We start from the raw sequence: 21,389 nt of genomic DNA, 5'->3' as shown, positions 1-21,389 counted from the left end.
ACTGAGTTTCTGAGATATGGTGAATTACTGCCCAAAATTTAAAAAGCATATTTACATTGTAGTCCAAGAAACAGGACAGCTCTGGAGACTAGAGAGATTGGTCACTTATTCTGGTATCTACTGGTGCAGTCTGGTTCCATTTGGGTTTCTTCGGGAAGAAACTTAAGCAGAATCTGACGAGGAAGTCATACAAGGGGGAGAGTTGATGGAGCTGTAGCAGAAGGTATATTGGGACAGTGATTTGCTGTTATGACAGTGAGTAGTCTGTGTGGAAATGGCCTGAGAAGACATAATACCAGCCTGCATTTCTGTAAGGAACAAATTATTTTTGGGGCATGGCTAAGTGCAAAGATCCCTACCATTCAAAATTCTCTGAAATATAAATGTACCATAGAGATCTACATTGCTCATATTTTTTGCTTAAAGTTTTCCTAAACAATGCAGAAAGAAAGAACAACAAAGTTACTGAAGCACTGCAAGTAAAGAAAAAAAATATTATCCTGAATATTCAACAGAAGCAAGAATAAAATCTTTAAAAATACTTGGTTAAACTGTAGGTATTCAATAGTCCTCTGATAGCACAAATTTAGCCATGCATTCATTCACATGGTAAGGAAAAAAAGGTATGGTTTTAGGTCAGTGCCAGTCCAATGGTCTGTAAATAGGTCCTTTCAATATCCATGAACTCCTTCTGCAGAATCTACAGAAAGTAACTAAGGAAAAGAAGATGGGTCTACACCACTGGAAATTTGCAAAAGCCTGAGAAGGGAAAGATTAAAAAGAAGCCTTCTCAGAAATGCTACTATTTGTTTTATTTTTAAAGATATAAACATATCTTGGGACTGTTTCAAATGTTTCTGATAAGACTTTATTTATCCTCCTCAAAATTAAACTAATGCTTCAAAAACTAAAATAAAACTAAACCTTCAAATAAGTAATTGCTTACTACATTAGTCTTGCTAAATTTACTTATTTCACTGAGCTACTGCAGCACAATCCTTTTTCCTTTTAATGTTCTTTCACGGAAAACCTGTTTTTGGCAGGACATCAGCAGCTGGGACAGGCAATGAGAGCAAGTTGCAATAACCTGAATCTGCTCATATAATGAGTGTCAGGTTCTAGTACACACATCATTAGACTGCCAATGTCCTAATGCTCGGTATGGGAACAGAGCACTGCTACTTGGCACACTCTCACTCAGCAGGGAAGCTTCTGGGGAAAAACACTGTAAGGAGCTGTAAAGCGGAGACCTGGTGCAGCTGTTACTGAAAGGGTTAGGTTGGCCATCTGGGATGGTTCTTGTCTGTCTCAGAACAGGGATGTCAATGGGTCCTCAACAAGTGCTCTAACTTCTAGGCTTGAGATTCAATCTCCCCTACTGAAGCTCTCATGTTAGCAAACAATTTTGTGGTCACAGGGTTAGAGAAAGTACCGAAGTCTTTGGTTTACACACACCACATAGGAGCTGTGTTAAAACCTTATTCTGCACGAAAAAAGATGTCATTTTGAGACTGTGTTGTGGGCACAAAGCAGTACATTGCATTTTTTGGCATGTTCCATTCCCCAAGGCAACACTGTCCAGTGATGGCTGTTAAGGCTGTGAAGATCTCCTATGGGAGAGATGTCTCCCTCAGGTAACTCACAGACCTGAAAAAAAATAGCATCATACAACCCAGTAGAATTATTTTGATTACCTCTCTCAATGTAGCTAGTGTTCTCTTATCAATTGTCACTTGCTTTAGCAGATCTTTATTGTCCTTTTCAAATTCTTTCAGCTTAGTAGATGAATCTCTGAATCGAGCAATTTCTTTTTCTAGTGTCTTGTTTTCTTTCTCAGCAACTGCCAACTTTACTGTACTATCATCCAAAATAGCATCTTTCAGCTCCACTTGCTGCCAAAGCCGTTTTGTTTCTTTCTCTAGCATTTTTTTGTCTTTCTCAAGCTGAGACATTTCTTGTTCTAGGGCTTTGTTCTCCTTTTCTAACCTCTCTAGTCGTTTGGCAGAAACCTTTAGCTCCTCAAGGTTTCTCTGGAGGACCTGATTTTCACTCTCCATTCCCTGTACTTCTTTTTCTAACTCTTGGATCTTTTTATTGCTGTTCTCCACAATTTGCTGAAGTCTCTGGTTTTCAGAGTTGACACTCTGATAGCTTAGCTCCAGTCTCTCTGACTTCTTGTTCATTGCTTTTAACATTTCCACATTCTTTCTTAAGTCCTCTTTCTCCCTCTCCAAGTCTTTATTTTCTGCTTCTATTTGTGCCATTTTTGTGCTGGTAAATCTCATGGTCTCCACCACTCTTCTAAGCTCCAGATTTTCTTCATCCAATTGCTTGTTGTCCCTTTCCAGGTCCCCAAGCCGGATGGAAATATTCTGCAGTGTGTCCAAGGATTTTCTTAGCTTCCTATTTTCCACTTCTAGATCCCCATTCTCCTGCTCAAGAACTTCCACTTTTTCTGTCACTATTTTCATTACTGCTGCCTTCTTTGTGAGCTGTTCATTCTCCCTCTCCAGCCGGTGGAGTTCTTTTTCCATTTCTTCCACTCTTTCCACTTTTTCTCTAACCTGGTCAAAATCCTTTTGCAATTGTTTCTTCTCAAATTCCAGCTTGCTCAGTTTGCTACTTGTCTCAGTAACTGTTTCATGAAGGATTTTGTTCTCTTTTTCAATATCTTTCACTCTTGCCTCGCTGCTCACTTGTGATCTTTGTCTCAGGGATAAGACGACTTGATTAAGGTGATCATTTTCTTGTTTAAGGTCCTGTATCTACATAAACAGTCATGAAAATGTTACTCATCTACCTTAGAAATGCAGTACAAATTAGTCCTAAAGCAGACAGATTATTGTTAACAAAACCATATCCATTTAATCCAAGACAAATTTCTCAACAGTTTTCCCAGACTATAACCAAGAACCCAAACTACTGAAAAAACTTGTTACCTCCGGTAACCCATAATTTTCATAAATTGAAAATAGTGCTATACTCCTGCTACCAGCTAAGACAGCTGAGGAAGAAGGAGAAAGAAGACCTTCAAAGAACACTTGGAGAACATGCTTTCTTACAAATCATTCTTAATAAAGGTTATCTTTCTGCCCAGGTTTACCTTCATCTTTGGGATCTGAAGACTGAAATTATCTTTGATAAAGTGTCAGAAAGCTCAGAATACTTGAAAATGTAGAGCAGCTATAGATGTCATTAAGGACACGCTTTCTGTAAGGACAGTACATTTATCCCACTGGTCAAGTTTCAGCTAATGCAACTGTAATTTAGACTGCAATTTGTATTTGATTCTTATACCAGGCAACAGCCACAGAAATCAAAAGTACTTACACTTGAAAAAATCCAAATCTGCCCCTTTCTGACAATTGAGGATATTTCTGGTTTTACTTTCTACCCTACCTTTGAGGCATTTATTAATTCTTGCCACAGAGAGTTTATACTTGTTTTAACTGAAATGTAAGACCTTGTTGGTAAAGTGCAGTTTCCCAGGGAAAAGTCTGGGTAAGAATCCCTCAAGATGAAAAGGACTACACAAATAAGACATTTTTCTATTTAATCTTCACCTCACAAAAACTTAGAGTAAATTTTAATACAGGTTGAGAATATTCAGACCAGTCTCTAATGATCTATGTCTGTGTTTTCTTCATTAGTCAAATTAATACAGATGATACCTTGCACAAACCTGTAACAAGAGAGTTTCCAGGCATTGCACATGAACTGCAGCGCAGCAGTAAAAACTGAGGGGCATTTAAAATATCAATCCAGAAGACATAAATGCTTTCTCAGCATCTTTTTTAAACAGGGCAAAAAAGGCTGCGTGGCTAAAAAACCTCAACTGAACTGATCAGGTCATACAGCTGGCAAAAGACCAATCTTCTGCAATAAAATGGGGATTTATTTGCACATCCTAAAACCAGTTGGTATTCCATTTAGTAAGATCCAGGGGCTTTTTTCCTCAAAGAGGGAAGATCTGTCCTTATAAACAGGACAGATTCCCTTATGGTAACAAGAGCAGTAATTAGCAAAACATGCTGGGCCTTTTCACTCGAAGAAGCCTTTAACCTATATTTGAACGAGTTCAACCTGCACTTAATAGTTCTCAAATTGCTCTATCTCCCTGAGAGAACCTCATGCTCTAAATGACATCACTAAATTACCACAACTGAGCATATGTTGTTAAATTATATTTGTGAAGTTTGCACCTGTCTGTCTTTGTCAGCTTTTAGAGTCTCCATGACGACTTGTAGCTGCTCTTTATCTTTTATCAGCTCCTCACTCAAGGTTTCCAAATCTTGATTACTTTGCTTCTCTTTTTCAATTTGATTTTGCAACTTCTCAATCTGTGTGGAGAGAACACAGCAAACCACATCATCCACAGTTTGACACAAGGACTGTTTGCACTTTTCAGTTATTCTGAAGACCAGAGAGATATGAGATGGGGACTATGGCTCAAAGATTAAATCCTTCCCTTTTGCAGCTTGCCAGTCTCAGAGGAGGAAAGGGACTGTTTTGTTTTTCTCACAGGGCCAAGAATCTCCTTCATGCCTATCAAGATCAGAATATATAAGGTATAGCAGTAAAAAATGCTTCGTTCACCTGTCTGCCTGAATGCTCTGTTATGCTCCTGTCAGCAGTGATTAAGATTCTGGTCCTCACCTTTCTGAGGGTCTTGCCTCCTCCTACCCTCTCCATTACTGATGGTCTTACTCTATCAGTGAATGCAGAGAAAGTTATTAGGCCACTTCAGTGAGCAACAGCATTAAAAAAAACAAAACACCAAACCTAAAACAGGAATGGAGGAAAAGCAGTAAAGCACTGGAATTACCAAGTTTACCTTCCCTCTCCCTGTGTTCTGTCGGCCCTCTTTTCCCCAGCGGGTGACAATACTGGATTTGAACGATCTGTGAATAAGGCTCCAGTCCTACAGTGAATGATGTTTTCATACTCACTCCTTTTTAAAGTTGTACTCATAATGCACGAAGAACTGAAAAGCAGTAAATCTTCAGTATGTAGAACCCAGAGGCTCAGAGAGCTAGGCTAGGCTCCCCAAGTCAGGAAGTGCTCCTTTTTAAGCTTGTAAAGTACTGTGAGCACCTACAGCTCTGCACAAGTATCAGCTCATTTTTGTGTTGGTATTATGAATTCTGTCAACAGTGAAAATGTCAGTGAAAGAGGTATTAGACATAACTTAAAAGTGGGAAATAGCTGGAGGCTGGGCTCTGCTTATGTCAACATGCGCCTCATTATAGGAAGTGTTTAAACAAGCAGGGGCTGCCCAGATTGGAGATAAGGAGGGCTTAACAGTTAGAAATGTAACCATGCTGAGGTTCATTGGTCTCAAAGGAGCTGTACAGGGAAAGCTGGAACAAACTCAGTAGCTCAGCAATAGCTGATCTTCATTTGCACTTCCCAGAAAACTGGAGGCAAGCAAGACATTACTGTCTACAGCTTATTTCAGTAAGTCAGAAAGGCAGAGAAAACAGAGCAGTACTTGGACTGCTACTACTTGACTGTGCCCAAAAGGAAGGTCTTCTATTATTAGCTCCTCTGAAAACCTTGCAAGAAAGGAAAAAAAGATATATGTGACTTTTCCTTCATAACATCTCCTATTGTACTACCTGAATAATCCTATTTTGGCTACATGATGGTTCTAAGCACTAGATCAGTTGACAGACAACCATACTCGAACAACAACTTTTGGAAGTCCCAGAGAGTGGATGAAGTCTCAGCCCAGTTAAACGACTTTAGGGAGGCAAGATTTTACTATGGGTATCTCAGGAAAATTGCAAAAAAAACCCCAAGGGCACACAACATTTAAGAAAAACACTTCTTTATCTTTTGTCCTCTGACTTATACATGCTTGACTTTAACAGTCCTCAAGAACTGTTACACTTTCCCCTGCCTACTGTAGTAACTGTTCTGCAGTGAATCGCAGAGACTTTGCCTATTATTTTCCCTCTCCCCTTTGCACACCCTGCTGTGGACATGGGTACCCTCTAATTGAGAGGATACATGTGTGAGAGAAGTAAAAAATATATCTGAGAAAGGCAAGATTAAAACAAATTCAAACATCTCAAATCAAGATTATTTTACATATGATGTATCAGGTCTCTGTAAACTGATACTCATTGTCTTGCACAGACAGAATGCTGCCTACTGACTTTTTTTCCAAAATTTTCCTGAATGGGAGGTGAAGTCCTTCAACTTGACTGGCCTGTGGTATTCAGTCAGCAGCTCCTATCATATTCTATGTTTTTCTGGTGAAGATTTCAAGCATTTTACTTTCTCTTAACAATAGTATTTTTACCTGCTATTTTTTTCTTAATTGGTTTGATATATGTGGTGTCCTCTTTTCACCACACAGGGGTTCCCCACTACTGGTTTTTGTCTTATAGAACTGCCAGACCTGTAGGTGACCCCACCATGTCAATGCATTCATCATCATCAAAAATATCAGACTAATTCTGGAATCACAACTGTTGGCACCAATACAGTGCCATAACGGGAGGTGCCCACAGGAATCTGCCTGGGGCAAAGCCAAAGGTTGGCCACAGTTGTTCAAGTGACTTACATTGCTGTACACCACAGGTATCTGCTGAGTGCTTTCTATGCCTCAGTCTCAAATTTTAAGCATGTAAATTAGAGCAGGATTGAATTACTTATACCCAACAGGTCATAAATGGAAGTGTGGAAAGAAGATTACAGTGAACTGAACTTGTGCAGTTTTCCTTGTTCACAAAGGAATGACAAGAAGCAGAACTGGTCTCTACTTGGCAAATGAATCTCTCCAGAAGATGGAATGATCCAGTGATGGATACCTGTTTTCCCTGGCAGAGAAATGGGCGCTCTGCTTGTTACAATCAGGTAATCCACAACCAGCATTTCTCCCCTTGTCCTTTAAAGCATTCAGTTAGTTCATAGGTAAGCCAAACAGAACAGAAATCTTTGCATCAATGTCTCACACACACAGGTTAGAGCAGTAATGGGAAAAGGAGAAATGAGCCTTATATTCTGGATAATTTATCAAATTGTGTGGAACGTGGAAAAATTTGACATGAAAATTGTTTTATACTTAGAGTAGCAAGCATTCTCTTTCCTCAGCAGCACTTGGCTCAATTAATCATATTTGAGGACTCAAGTTACTGGTCAGACACAAATAAGGCTAGTAGCTGGAGGTGAACTGAGCAGTGCATTTCACAAGGACAAGCACTGAGCTGGCTTTTGAGCTAAATGTAATCACAGTTAATAACAGAGTGCAACACACATATATATAAGTAAATTTACAAAGTGATGACCTGCATGTTACAAAGACTAGAAGAAACAAAATCTTTGCAGAAAGAGAGACACACATGAGAGAATTTATAACAGCCAAAAGGACAAGACAAAGAAAAAGCTGATCCAGGACTCTGGACAGCAAGAAAGACATTTAAAAAATAATAACCTGAATTCACCTGTGTGATTTATTTGACTCACATGGAAATATTATTAAAACTTTCAAAAACCAAAAATAGTTCAATGTGACCACAGATTCCTTGCCTAGTAGTGACTGCCATAAGACGACAAAATGGGACACAACAGTACAATCTGACGGGGCAAACAGGCACCAAAAAACACTTTTGCTTACAATGATGTAAGTAAGTAGGCAGTGAAGTAGAAGGCAACAGAATACAAATATTAAAACTTAATTGCATTAGAATGCGCTTAAATAGATGGGCCCAAAAAAATGCTCAGTCTTATGGGGAACATGGGTGAATTCCCCGCAATCCCTCATCATTCAGGAATGCTGTGCAGCCCTTCGTGCACTGCGTTTAAAAACCGAAGAGCTCTGTTCCTGTGAGCAAATTACCTTTTTACTAAGCTGTTGATTTTCCTTTTCCAGTTCCACAAACTTTAGGCTGCTCTCTCTGGAGGTCAGGGATGCATCTCTCAGCTCTTGGATTGTGTTCTGCAAGCTCTGATTATCCTTCTCTAGCTTCAGTATGCGACTCGAAGCACATTCATTCAACTCAAACACAAAGGACTTTCTGGCTGTTAAAACATGAGAATCAGAAGGTGGCACTAATCAATTCACAAACATCTCCTTCCGAGGTGTGTAAGATTCACTTGCAGGAAGATTACTGCAGTCAGATTCTTCTAATTTCAACTTGACTGCTAAATAAACCCTTTGTTAAAAACAGAACCCATTTTCACAGATAACCATTAAGACTTCTAATAAATAGGGTAGTATCTGAACAGACAACCATCTGAACAGATAGCCATCTATAAAGTTACTTACTTTCCTAACTCTTCTTAAATTTTCTTTAGTCATGTTAGCAGCGAGTTAGTAGCAAAATATACTTTGATACCATCTCATACTTTCATCAGAGGAAATAAACTGAGGCAAAAAGTAAACCACTGCAAAGTGTTTGCTGAAACAGGAAGATCACAGAATCACGGAATATGCTGAGTTGGAAGGGACCCACAAGGATCATTGAGTCCAGCTCCTGGCCCTGCACAGGACCATCCTCAAGAGTCACACCGTGTGCCCAAGAGCATTGTCCAAATACTTCTTGAACTCTGTCAGGCTTGGTGCTGTCACCACTTCCCTGGGGAGCCTGTTCCAGTGCCCAACCACCCTCTGTGTGAAGAACCTCTTTTCAATATCTAACCTAAACCTCCCCTGACACAACTTCAGGCCATTCCCTCAGTCCTGTCACTGGTCACCAGAGACACCCCTCCTCTTCCCCTCACGAGAAAGTTGTAGAGTACAATGAGGTCTCTCCTCAGTCTCCTCCAGGCTGAACAGACCAAGTGCCCTCAGCTGCTCCTCATACAGCTTCGCCTCAAGGCCCTTCACCATCTTTGTTGTCCTCCTTTGGAAAAGAGCTAGTGAAAACTCAGGTATTCAATCATATTTAGTCATGGAAAAAATTCTTATAAAAGGAGAATTCCATTGCTTATCTTCACAGCTACTTCATCAAAAATATGCTGAATCAGGGAAGATAATATAGTATCAGGTATCCAGGTACAGGACATCCAACAGAATGCTGATCAGAGAGGTGTCTGAAGTTGAAATTTCAGAACTGACAAAATTTATGCAAGTTTTACAACAGAGATGTTATTCTACTCTAAATGTTTGTAATCAAAAGTCTCAGTACCTCTCAGCCTTAAAATCCACCACCCAAGCCTCACTGTTCTGTTAATTTCTCTGCTCAGCATTTGAATAATTACAAGAGTAAACTTCTGTTTCCCATGGAATAATTGCTGCCCATCACCTCAAACCCACATTTCACATGAAACTGACTTTAACGTTGTCTTTAAGTCTAAGAAAATTAATGACTCCTAAATAATCAGCAGTATTACATACAGCACACTGAACACCTTAACTGGCAAATTTCTGAAATGGTAAAATCCTATTTGTCTCTTTTATAGAGCATCAACTGGAGAATTTTGGTCAAGTGAAGACTCAAATAGTAAACATTAACTAAATACTCCAGTTAAGTTCTGTTCTGAAGCAAAGTCCATCTAAATTACTTTTCCCCATACTTATTTTTTAAATTATTTTGAATAAAATATTCCAAACAATCCAGTAAAATCTTCTGCTACCTGTCACCCTTGCAGACTCAACTCGAAATCCAAGAACAGGAGATTTTCCAAAAGGGCTTTCAAGTCTGGCTATATTTCTACAAACAAGTTGCATTCAGAACAGCAACATGCATTGAAATGGAACTTCTTAAGGAGAATTATTGTAAAAGTAGAACAGGCATTTCCCTGAAATAATTTAAAAGCTCGAAGTTTAATGAGTTTTGTTTTTTTAAAATTTGGGCTTCCTTCATTACTTTTTTTTTTCTACTGAGTATAAAAGTTTACTTATGTTCTCAGTTCCTCTTATTCTTTTTCTTTGGTTAATCAGAGTTTCTGAAGCTCCAGTGCTGTGAAGAAACCTCATCTTTTTCATGTTTTTTAAATCCCTCAAGCAAATTTTGAAAGTTATGTTTGACAGACATTAATAAATAAGAGGTAACAAAATAAAACTAGCATCCTTCTATTACATCACTAGTGAAACCAAATCAGGAAGAGGGCAAAACTCGGTATTTTAAACAGGCCAGAAAATTTAATACTTCTACATTTTCCTAAAATACTCTTTTATCAAAATCTGTAAGCTTTGAGAGAACTGTGTTTTTGTCCCCCTGACTAAATACAATAAACAATATCCTTGATTACATATAAGGAGCAATAGAGTGCCATTCTCTTCTCAGGCTAATATAACCTGCTTTGCAAGATTATTATTTAGAAGTAACAATTAACTAGCCATTAATCTTAGTGAAGAGAATTAAGATCCTAGACAGCAAGATTTAAGAATTGGTGTCAGGCACACACTTAGTTGTTTTACAAAATAAAACTATTCTAGACAGTTTTACTGAAAACTTAACATCTCCTTACTCTGATTTATTCCTTTGTCTTCAAGTTAAACTGTTCCTGGTACACAAAGCCAAACATGCAAGTCTTAGTAGAAGTAAGGTGAGTACTCAATAAAAGCTGCATATTGAATTAAGGGGAAATAGCTTGTATTCCCCAAGGTCCATTTAGCATTGTTATTTAGGCAGCTATAATAGACAGAATGAATGTTAAACACAGAAACCAATGCTAAAACCTGTCTAGTGAAGAAAGAATTAGTTATGTTTGTGATAGTTACGGAAATCAAATCAACCATTCAAAGAAAAAAATCAGCCAGTTATTTTAACTGTACACATTTTTCAGTATCTAGTAAAAATAAATGACTTCAGCATACACTACTTCCTGGGACTTAAAGACCAGTTAATTGTCTGTACTAATTGTACTAAAGAATACTAAAGATCACAGACTCCTCCCAACCATTCAGTTAGAAATATCCAGTGTGACATTTCAGCTTTATTTTTTTAAATTATTATTTTACTTAAAAGTTACTCTCTCAGGGATGAACAAAAAGGAAAACATTTTGATGCTTTCATCGAAAGAAAATAAAATAAAGTAGAGGAATATGTTTCAGAAGTTGCAGAAAACTATGATCAAAGTCAAGTGGCTGAATGAGGGAAGTTCTCCAACCTCGGACTCAACTTCTGATCCCATCTTCAGTAAACCAACCTGTCTATTCTGAAACAGACCACGAACACAACAGCTACCCCAGCTGGTACTCACTATCTGCAAGATCTGTGCTTTTAGACAGTTGTTCTAGTTCCCAGCCTAGGTGTGCAGACTCATTCATGCTCTGTTTCTGTGCAATCTCCAAGACCATGTTCTCCTCCAGCAGCTCTTCAATTCTCTTCTTGTCCGTGTCCCGGTCCTGTGCAAGACACATATGAATGAAAATGCGCGTTCAGCTTATCTGTAAGGTTCTGGGTTAACAGCCACTTGCACAACATACACTGAGGGTAGAAGAATCTCCTCAAACTCTGTATTTTTATACTGAAATACATGTACAGCATTAAATGTTTGCTATGGGCTACTATATACGCCACAGAATGCAGAGCAGAGGCACCCAAGTGGTCCTGTTTAGAGTCAAGGAGAGTGATGGCAATGAGAACCTACTAGGTGATGACAGGGTCAGTACAAGCCAGGACTAGTAAGGCAGGCTGGGTTCAAGCTGTCTCCAGAGCTAAGCTCTTCAAAAACATGTAGCATCATGCACTGACATCCTGGAAACTGCAGATAGAACCTTGAATTCTCCTGAGCTTCAACTCATCACATCAAATTTGGATGCAGTCATATGGACTGGCAAATAACATCTGCCTCAGAATTTGAGTTTTAACTCCAGGAAACAGACCTGGAGAATGAATCTATTGTTGCTTCTTGTGAACTATTTGGGCCATTCGCATTTGTGAGAGCTGAAGTGATGCCTCCCACTTCAGGGGAAAATTGTTCCCAAATTTTCAGATAGCATTACACAAAAATTCATCAAGTCACTCAGAAAAGCATCGTTCAAAATCTTCATCCACTTTGGAAAAGCTGAGTGTGAGATGAGCCTTTTAATGCCCTGAATCATAAAATCATAGAATGGCTTGGGGTGGAAGGGACCTTAAAGATCATCTTGTTCCAACCCCCGCTGCCATGGGAAGGGACAACTCTCACTAGACCACACTAGTTTGAAGACCCATCCAATCTGGTCTTGAGCACTTTTAGGGATAGGGTATCCACAACTTCTCTGGGCAACCTATTCTGGTGCCTCATCACTCTCACAGTAAAGGATTTCTTCCTAACATGTAATCTAAACCTACTCTCTTTCACTTTGAAGCCATTCCCCCTTGCCCTGTCACTATATGACCTTTTAAAAAGTCCCTCTCCCTCTTTCTTGTAGGCTCCCTTCAGGTACTGGAGGTCATAGTAAGGTAACTCTGGAGCCTTTGCTTCTCTAGGCTGAACAAACCCAACTCGCCCAGTCTTCCCTCACAGCAGAAGTGCTTCATCCCTCTAATCAACTTGGTGTCCCTTCCCTGGACTTGTTCCAACACGTCCATGTCCTTCCTGTGCTGCTGGATCCAGAGGTGGATGCAGCAGTCCAGGTGGGGTCTCACCAGAAGGAAGAACCCCCTCCCTTGACCTGCTGGCCTCACTGCTTTTGATGCAGCTCAGGACACGTTTGGCTTTCTGGGCTGCAAGTGCACATGGCAAGCTCATGTCCAACCTCTCATCCACCAGCACCCTTCTCAGCAGGGCTGCTCTCTATCCCTTTATCCCCCAGCCTGGACCGATATCGGGGGTTGCCCCGACCCAGGTGCAGCACCTTGCACTTGGTCTTGTTAAACTGCATGAGATTCCCATGGCCTACTTCTCAAGCTTGTCCAGGTCCCTCTGGATGGCATCCTGTCCTTCAGGAGAGTGAACTGCACCACTCAGCTTGGTGTCATCTGCAAATTTGCTGACAGTGCACTCGATCCCTTTATCTAAATCATTAAAGAAGATATTAAATAACACTGGTCTCAGTATGGACCCCTGAAGGACACCACTTGTAACTGAAGTCCATTGGGATTATAACATTAACCCCACACAGCATCCTCAACATCTTTGTAAGGAGAGAGAAGGACTTAACTAAAATACAAGAGATGAAAAAGTATTTACTACTTCTAGTGGCATTATAAAATCCAATGTTACTTTTCTTTGTAGACAATAATCTCCCACTTCTTACTTTTCTTTGTCACGAAGCAATAAGTCATATCTCTGATTTACACAGAAAGACATTTTGGAATTTTGGGTCTTTGACACTTGGTAGTGTGTTCTGAAAGACTCTGTAATGGCTGGGGATTTTGTTTCCAACAAGAAAGATCATTTACTACAGTAGATTTCATTTCCTACATCTAAGAGATTTCTACTTAACTAACAGATTTTAGTATCTCCATTATCAATACATACAAAAACAATCTGTATTTTAAAATTCTGATGTACCTTCCCGCATAAAATTAAATTCAGTCTCACACAAAGTAGCACTGGCAATTTTTACACTGTTAACATTGTAATATTTCAAGAATTCACGTACACAAGTCTAATTTAAAAAACTCTTTCAAAGCACTGCTGATTTATTTGCCTGTCCCCACCGGTTTCTGTGACTTGATTCTGTAACCTAGCATAAAAACAGAAGTTCAAAAATTAGCATAATAAAAAGGAAAGTGCATACCAGCTCTACATCATGAAGTTTGGATTTCAACTGCAAATTTTCCTTCTCCAATTCATGCAGTTTATCACCACGAGCTCTTGCCAATGTTAGCTGTTCTTCTAGCATGGCCTTTGTTTCAATTAATACAATGTTATCCTCTCTTAATTCCTAGGGAAAAAAGCAACAACGTTAATTTCTTACTTAATTTTCATAACTAAGTGATTTTCATAAACTGACACTGCAAAACACAAGAAAGAAATCTGACATGTTTCTCTGTTTCATAAAGATTTTTACCTGATATTGTAATGGGAGATGATAGCATGTTTCATTAACTGTGGGCCATTAATGCAGGTAAATCTAATATTTCTTGTTGTTTTTTTTCCTGAATTTTAGAAGTTTAATGGAGTTCCTTTTGCTTTATATGAGGCTAGATCAAGAGGTGCACCAAAGAGATTTAAGACACAGAAGAGCAGCTATTCAATTCCAATTCCACTGTTACAGTACCAACTGCTTAGCCAACTTATTGTAGTCCCCCGTTTACTCTGCTTCAGAATAAATTATTTACTTTCAAGGGATGCTACAGTGTATTCAAAACACGTTGGGGAACACTATCCATCAATACATATCCACATTCCTGTTTCAGTACACTTCTGTGTAAATGTCTGAATAAGGTTCCTCCCTCTCATGAACAGAATTTTAGTTCACTTGAACAGAGGAAGTTGTTTTATATTTAACACTCTCTGCCATTTCCCTACTAAACACATGAGCATTAACTGCACAAGCCATGTTGCTTACTCATTAGAGCTTTTGGATATGGTTTTACTCAGTAAAAGTTTGATTTATTATTTTACTGCAGTCACAGCATTGGAAAGAATTATATCGCACTCTAAAGTTTCCTTGCAAACAACAAATGAAACTCTGTGCATTCAAGTATCTTATCTCTGGAAACATGAAATGTCCAAAGCAGAAGATCCCGCCATGTGTTCTTGGTCATGTTTTAAATACATGTATCAAATACATCTTATTTCAAACTACAATACTCCACAGCTAGCTTTTATTTTTGTTGATTCTCGGATAAGTATTGAGTCCAAGACAAATGTTCTATGGCAGGAACACACCGGCATTTAAAAGATTAAATGGATACAGTACGGATTTTTCCCAAGAAGAGTTACAACCGGGCAAAAAGAAGATTATTTCATTCTCTAAAGAAACTTCCTTTTGTCATTCACTCCCTCCTCTACCTATCCCTTTTGCTACTTCAATGAAATATGCAAAAGCATAAAATGTACAAAGAGACAAAACACTTGGCAAGTTTGTTCCTGGAAAAGTAATTACATTTAAAATGTAATGTCTCTGCTGACACCAGTGTTCACGTCTGCTCTCTCAGACCACAAACATCCAAACCAAGTAGATTCCTCAAAGATCATCAGGCATGAGCAAATCACTTTTGCTGCTTAGTCAGCAAGTACCTTCTCATTTTTTGGGATAGAATCAACCTTAAGAAGATTTCTGAGGCTCTGTTATAAAAAACAAACAAACAAACAAACAAAAGAACCAAGAAAAAGGAAAAGGACAGATGTAAAGAACAAGTTAACAGTGTCTGATGACAGTCACTTCCCCTGCCTTTTGATACCACAGGAGGCTATGATTTAAAAACCTTTCATAGCCAGTAATCTTAGTTTTTTGTTGCACCTTGATTGTATACGGCATAATGTAGAAAGTCTACCTTATGCAGAACCACACCACCCTTAATCTCTCAGTGGGTCAGCTACCAAACTGCAAATCATGAGAGGAAAAAGTTTCCCTACTACAGTAGCATTTAAAGGACAAATATGTTAGTGCTTGTGAAGAGGTTCATCTTCAATTAAAATGTCTGAGTATGCAAGTAACTAAAATAACAACAATACTGAAACACTAATGTTACAGAACCTGCATTTTGGGCCAAGTCTGATCTAAAGTGACCCTGGGTCACTTCAGGGTGGGCAAACTTAAAAGGCTGACACCAAACAGATGACAGACCAGGGGAAGTACATGGCACAGAAACTGCTGGGTGTTATGTAAGCTGTCAGAATACCTGTAATGAAACAGCAATGTGCCAAGAGTTTACTTTGCTAGATCATCACACTCAATCTGGACCACAGCCCTAAGAAGTAAGGTGGTGTCTGACCTCAAAACCATGACCTCAGAACTACCCATAAAACTGCCTACCAAGAAAGAACCAGTCATTTTATTGTCTCATCAAGAGTCAAGCTACGTGCCAAGTACATATACATATCCAGGCTCTGGTACAAACCACACACCCGTGGGAGCCGCAGCATATGGAAGACTGAAGCACTTCCCACTGAGCACCCAGGATGGGCGGTCATGCCAGTTCAAAGCACTTCTGATGAAATCTTAAATTAGTAACCCAGTGGAAATGCCTGCTATGACGAGTTTAACATTGCTCACTCACAGATCACCATGATCTGAGGTTGTCTTAATATCGAAAAGTCCATATAATTTAAATAATTAGTCCGTGGGAGCTTTGTAGAGTTACAGCTCAAGGCCTGGAAAGTAAAGCTGTCCTAACTAAAACATGTCAGCACTAACAACTCCCAGAAGTTGCTGGGATAACACAGTTGACCTAAAAATGTATCTGGCTACAAATCACACTTGTTAAGACTATCAGCAGGTAGTGGTCATGGTGCTGCTTCTGCTGGAATTAAGGTTTATTTTTAATTTAATTAACAAATTCACCAACATTATTTTGTAACTCTAAGTTCATTTTTAAATCGGCAACAAAACCAATTCAGCTGTGGATTTTTTTTAATACACTTAATATAATTCTGTTTTTCCAGTTTTTAAAATAAATTACATATTGTGGTTTGATGCCCTATCAACTGTAACTTGAAATGGCTTTAAGAATGTGCATTGTGCATTCAGATGGTTACAATTACCTGGAGGTAAGCAGTTGCACAATCAGTGTGTTGCTACGGGAAAACATTTTCAGAAACTACAGAAGAAATAAGATTGTTTAAATCTGAAAACAGAGAATTTGCACATGCATCCAGACCTAGTTCAACCCCTGACTTGAGGCAGTTCAGAAGCTGTCTCTACTAAGCCCTGACAGTTAACATCTTGTGACAATCAAACATTGCCTTCAACAGCCATATGAAAACATACAAGTGATGCTTTTGCTTTTGTTTTGTTGTGTTTTTTTGTTGGTTTGTTTGTTTGTTTGTTTTTTAATTCACAGAGATTCCTCACATCATCCTGCATAGAAACTTGATTATGGTGAGAAGTAGGAAGATAGGGCAAGGCAACTGGCTTTAGAAAATAATCTAATCTCCTGTAGCAGCACAAGGTTCAATGGAGAGGAATGCCAGAAGGGAGCTTTACACTGCAGAGAAGCACTTCCTTGGAGGAGGCCCTGTGTTAAGCCTGCTCCTTAACATTCACAGTTGTGACCTCATTAAGCAACCCCAGCAGGAAGGCTCCAGAGCATGTTCATCTCCACGTTCCTTGAATGATGGTCCAACTAAAATGTTATTCCTGAACAATCTGTCAAGACACACAGAGAAGGAAAACAACACACACTCCTAAATGTATTACACTGACATAAACCTTGACTTGAATCTTTTGCACTTCTCCTGCAATAGCAGGAAGGAAAAAAGATTTTAAATGCTCATTTAATAGCTTTCTGCATTGATGCACAACAGTAAACCCACTTTTTCTTCTCACTTACTGATTTGGCACTGCTTATTAACAACCTTGTCAAGACCCTCTGAGCCCTAAGGTATCACATCACTGTAAAAAAGTGGCTGATGCTGTATACAACTGCATTTTCACTGCTGTGCTCTGCATGATTCAGGTCTTAAAAGTTAGAGGTTAGGAAGGCAGCAGCAACCAGTAAATGCCATGAGATGAATCAGTACTGTACCATCTAGTGATAGAAATCTTTACCATGTTACATTCCTGAAAAAATCTAAGCAGACACTGTACTGACCCCAGCCATTCATCCTTCTTTTGGAGGAGCAGAGGACTTGAGACAGATTCAACATAAAACTGAGGGCCCATGGAAAGTTGGACACTGGTTACCATGCACAGCCTTTGTGCTACTCCATGACCATAAAAAACCAGAATCATGCCCTGTGAAATCCTCTGGAGCATCAGCCTGAGATCAGTGGAGTTTGCCTGCTGTTGCCACTGCTCAATGCTGGCAGTCCATGGCTGTGTCAAAACTTCATCAGTGATGGAAGAGGGCGCGGTGAGAATGTGAAACTCACTGGCTATTCTAGACCACAGAGCACCCTGCAGACAGCTGTGCAATCCTCTTGCATGTTAAAAAAGCTCAGCCTCTACAATAGCAACAACTTCTGCTAGAGGCCACCCTGTGGCTCCAAATTAGAAATGTGCCATATTAATGGGAAATATTCTTTGTCTCACAGCTGTATTTGTATTGGTTTTGGTTGGGCTAGAGCTACTTTTCTTCACAGTGGCTAGTATGGGGTTCTGTTTTGGATTTGTGCTGAACACAGGGTTGACAATAGAGAGATGTTTTTGTTATTGTTGAGTAGGGCTTACACAGAGCCAAGGCCTTTTCTGCTTTTTGTATTGCCATGTTGGCGAGGAAGTGGGGGGTGCATGGGAGGTTGAGAGGAGACATAGCTGGGACACCTGACCCAAACTGACCAAAGGGATATTCCAGACCATATGACATCATGCTCAGTATATAAAGTGGGTGGAAGAATGAGGAAGGGGAGACATTTGCAGTGATGGCATCTGTCTTCCTAAGTAACTGTTATGTGTGATAGGCCCTGCTCTTCTGGAGATGGCTGAACACCTGCCTGCCTGTGGGAAGCAGTAAATTAATTCCCTGTTTTTCTTTGCTTGTGTGTGCAGATTTTGCTTTCCGTATTAGATTGCCTTTATCTCAACCCTGAGTTTTCTGGCTTTTACCCTTCCAATTCTCTCCCTGATCCTACTGGTGGGGTAGTGAATGAGTGCTTGTGTGGGGGTTGGTTGCCAGCTGGGGTTAAACCACAACAGTATTCCAGAGAGGTATTCCTGGAGAGCCAGGCCTCACCTCTGATGTTCAATAGTTTCACCAAAAACGGACAGGGTAGAAAAGGGAGCGAGGAAAGCTAGAAGAATTTGAAACTGCAGGACTCTTTACTGAACACTGTGCTAAGCAAAGATCAGCATGCAGACAGCAGTGCATGAATCCACTGGCTCTAGGACAAGCAAGGAGGCTGAGAACTCAAGAACACAAATAGCTACTCCCCTGATCTCAGACGAAGATGACACTAAAAGCCCCTCTCCTAGCTCCAGCTAAGTTATCTGAGCAGCAGGTAGAAGCTTGGTATCTCCAGTGCACAGTCAAAAGGTAACAGCCAGGATGGCACACTGATAGCTGGTGTGCCAGGACTTATTTGCCAGCTCGAGGGAGGAAAACAGACAGAGACAGGGCTTCATACCTCCTAACGTAAACTGGGAATTACCGAGAGGCAAGACAGGCTTTCGTAGTCTATTTACTACATTTAATAACCATCCATTTTAGTGAACCTATTCATAAGAAGCAGCAGCTAGCTGGACCCTTAGGTTAGAGAGGGAAAAGAAAAAAAAACATCTACAAAGTAGAGTTTATAGAGCAGAAAAATCAGGTCTGTGTTCTCAGCCAGAGGCCTGGTAACATCACTCTTCTCCCTCAGACCTAGGATTTTATCTAATTTTATAGGGAGGCTGTCAATTACTGAACCTACATTTGTTCAGCAAGTCTGGATATTTATTTCACTTTGGCTGAAGTGCTATGTATGTGTATTATTGAGGGTTTTGGTGTGAATGTCTCAAAGAACTGAAAGAACAGGAAGTAAGAGCAGTCTGACCTAAATTTAAGGTCAGTCATGCTGTAAGCAATAAATTGGGCTAGAAGATTTCCAAGGTCCTTTCCAACCTAATTCAGTTAATAGTTCCAGGATGGGCACAGCTGCAGGTGACTAAGCTGAGTAACTGACATTACTATTGGAACAAAGCCATACATTTCTCATTGACATACCCCACTCACGGCACTAGGGAAGACCCAAATTTTCTCTCCCTTCTACCCCAAGCAACAGTTGCAAAAAGGGGTGGCTAGCATTTGTCATCTGAGATAATCCTTAAAAATGCCATTTTAACAACAATTGCATCTGTTACAAATCCCCTAAGGAAAAACACCCAGACATCCATTTAGCTAATTTATACATGACATTTAAAATGTTGGTCAAAGGAACAACTCTGAAATACAGGGAAGTTACCTAAAGCTAAGCTAAAGATCTGGGCTCTCTAGAAAAAGCATCCACAAAAAGGTCTATCTTGTTTAGCCACATAATGATGAACTAAGCAGTTCTTTAAAACTAATGAGTATTTGTTTTGTGTGCACCAAGTCCTTCCTCTACTGAAATAAGTTTTAATGTTGCTCAGTCAACAGGTGTGATGTATGTTATGAAATTTCTACTTGCTCTGATGTTCTGCTATGGTCAGCTCAATAACAAATGACACATGAATAGTAACACAACAAAAGCCAAACATTAAGGATTACTCAGCAAATCTTTCTCCTAATTTTCACTTGCCTCCATGCGAGCTTTGTAAAAATCCACATCATGAAGTTTCTCTTTGCACCGAACCAGTTCCATCTCAAGTCTCTCCACACGGTTTGCCCTCTCTCTCAGAGAATCAAGCTCATCTCTGTATGCTCGGGCAGAGCGAGCATCTGAGGCAAGGTGGATATTCTGTGAGAAGTGAGGAACAAACAGGGAGAAAAATCTTCATTAACACTTTTAAATATGTATTTTAAATTGTAACTTTTTGCATTTACCTACTAAGTGCAGACAAACAGAGTTCTCCTCGTTAAGGAATAAGAGAATTCTCCTACTACCAGTAAATGCTCTACAAGACAGAGAGGTTCTTCAGCCTATTGGACCTCTGACATTACTAATGCCTGATGCTGCATAAGCTTCAGGTATTACTAGGTTATTTGCAAGGTGAGCAGATGAGACTGCTCTCAACAGTTAAGTGGAAAGCATAGCACTGCTATGCCATAGCCATAATCATCAAACAGCTTGCTGGAGTACCTTGATTTCTTCATTAAAAAAATCAGCATAGTAGTATTTTTAGCCTCACACTGAAATGGGACTTTATTAAACAGCATCCATCTTACCTCTTGTTTTACTTTTTGCAGCTCTAGGGTGAGCTGCTCGACTTCATGTTTAGAATCTGCAAGCTGCTCAGACTTCTCCTCCCTGAAAAGATTAGAAAAATCTTAGTAAGTAGTTGTTTTTCTTTCCTAAAACAATATTGATTATTTGGAGGCTGCTAGGAATCTGTAGAGGAAGATAAAAATCTCCCAGCATATTCTGAACACAAAGCTTCTTTGTCATGACAGCGTCATCATTTCCTTATGATTCCATACGCATATCATGGATCTGATTTTGCAACTCTAATTTTATAGTAAGTTCCTCTGTTTAAATCTCATAGGTGCTACTGCTGTCATAGCTAGCTCCACTGGCCTCTGGACTTTCCACTAGAACTGAGAAAGTAGAGCTAGCAGTTGGCATTTTGAAGGGGGGGAAGAGATGACACAAAAAGAAGAATGGAAGTAGCCATCACTCTCTGTTTAAAGACCAATTAAGAAAGAAGAAAAGATGGAACACACATACAAGCTTCCTACTGCTATGAATAAAAGATTTAAAGGATGTGATTCTGAGAGCTTCTGTGAAGGCCAGTGTATTGAAGCTGACAGGCACCTGCATTTTCAGGATGCATAAGA

The 21,389-nt window shown here is 39.6% G+C and overlaps 1 protein-coding gene across 3 annotated transcripts in view; it reads right to left on the bottom strand.

The window, feature by feature from the left end:
* The window catches only part of CCDC88C (coiled-coil domain containing 88C), a 102,661-nt gene that overhangs the window by 24,590 nt on the left and 56,682 nt on the right, over positions 1–21,389 (bottom strand). For all 3 annotated transcript variants that reach the window (XM_017813794.1, XM_017813795.1, XM_017813796.1), the window contains exons 9-15: positions 20,781–20,862; positions 20,194–20,352; positions 13,628–13,774; positions 11,158–11,302; positions 7,847–8,028; positions 4,203–4,340; positions 1,695–2,765 (exon numbers count right to left, since the gene is read on the bottom strand). In XM_017813794.1, coding sequence (XP_017669283.1) covers positions 1,695–2,765; positions 4,203–4,340; positions 7,847–8,028; positions 11,158–11,302; positions 13,628–13,774; positions 20,194–20,352; positions 20,781–20,862 — 1,924 coding nt within the window. The remainder of the gene's footprint in view (positions 1–1,694; positions 2,766–4,202; positions 4,341–7,846; positions 8,029–11,157; positions 11,303–13,627; positions 13,775–20,193; positions 20,353–20,780; positions 20,863–21,389) is intronic.

Source organism: Lepidothrix coronata, unplaced genomic scaffold (genome assembly GCF_001604755.1).
Source record: "Lepidothrix coronata isolate B3197 unplaced genomic scaffold, Lepidothrix_coronata-1.0 Scaffold43, whole genome shotgun sequence".
Taxonomy (NCBI): Eukaryota; Metazoa; Chordata; class Aves; order Passeriformes; family Pipridae; genus Lepidothrix; species Lepidothrix coronata.
The sequence above is the reverse complement of the archived record's forward strand: the minus strand, read 5'-3'. Positions and strand labels throughout refer to the sequence as shown.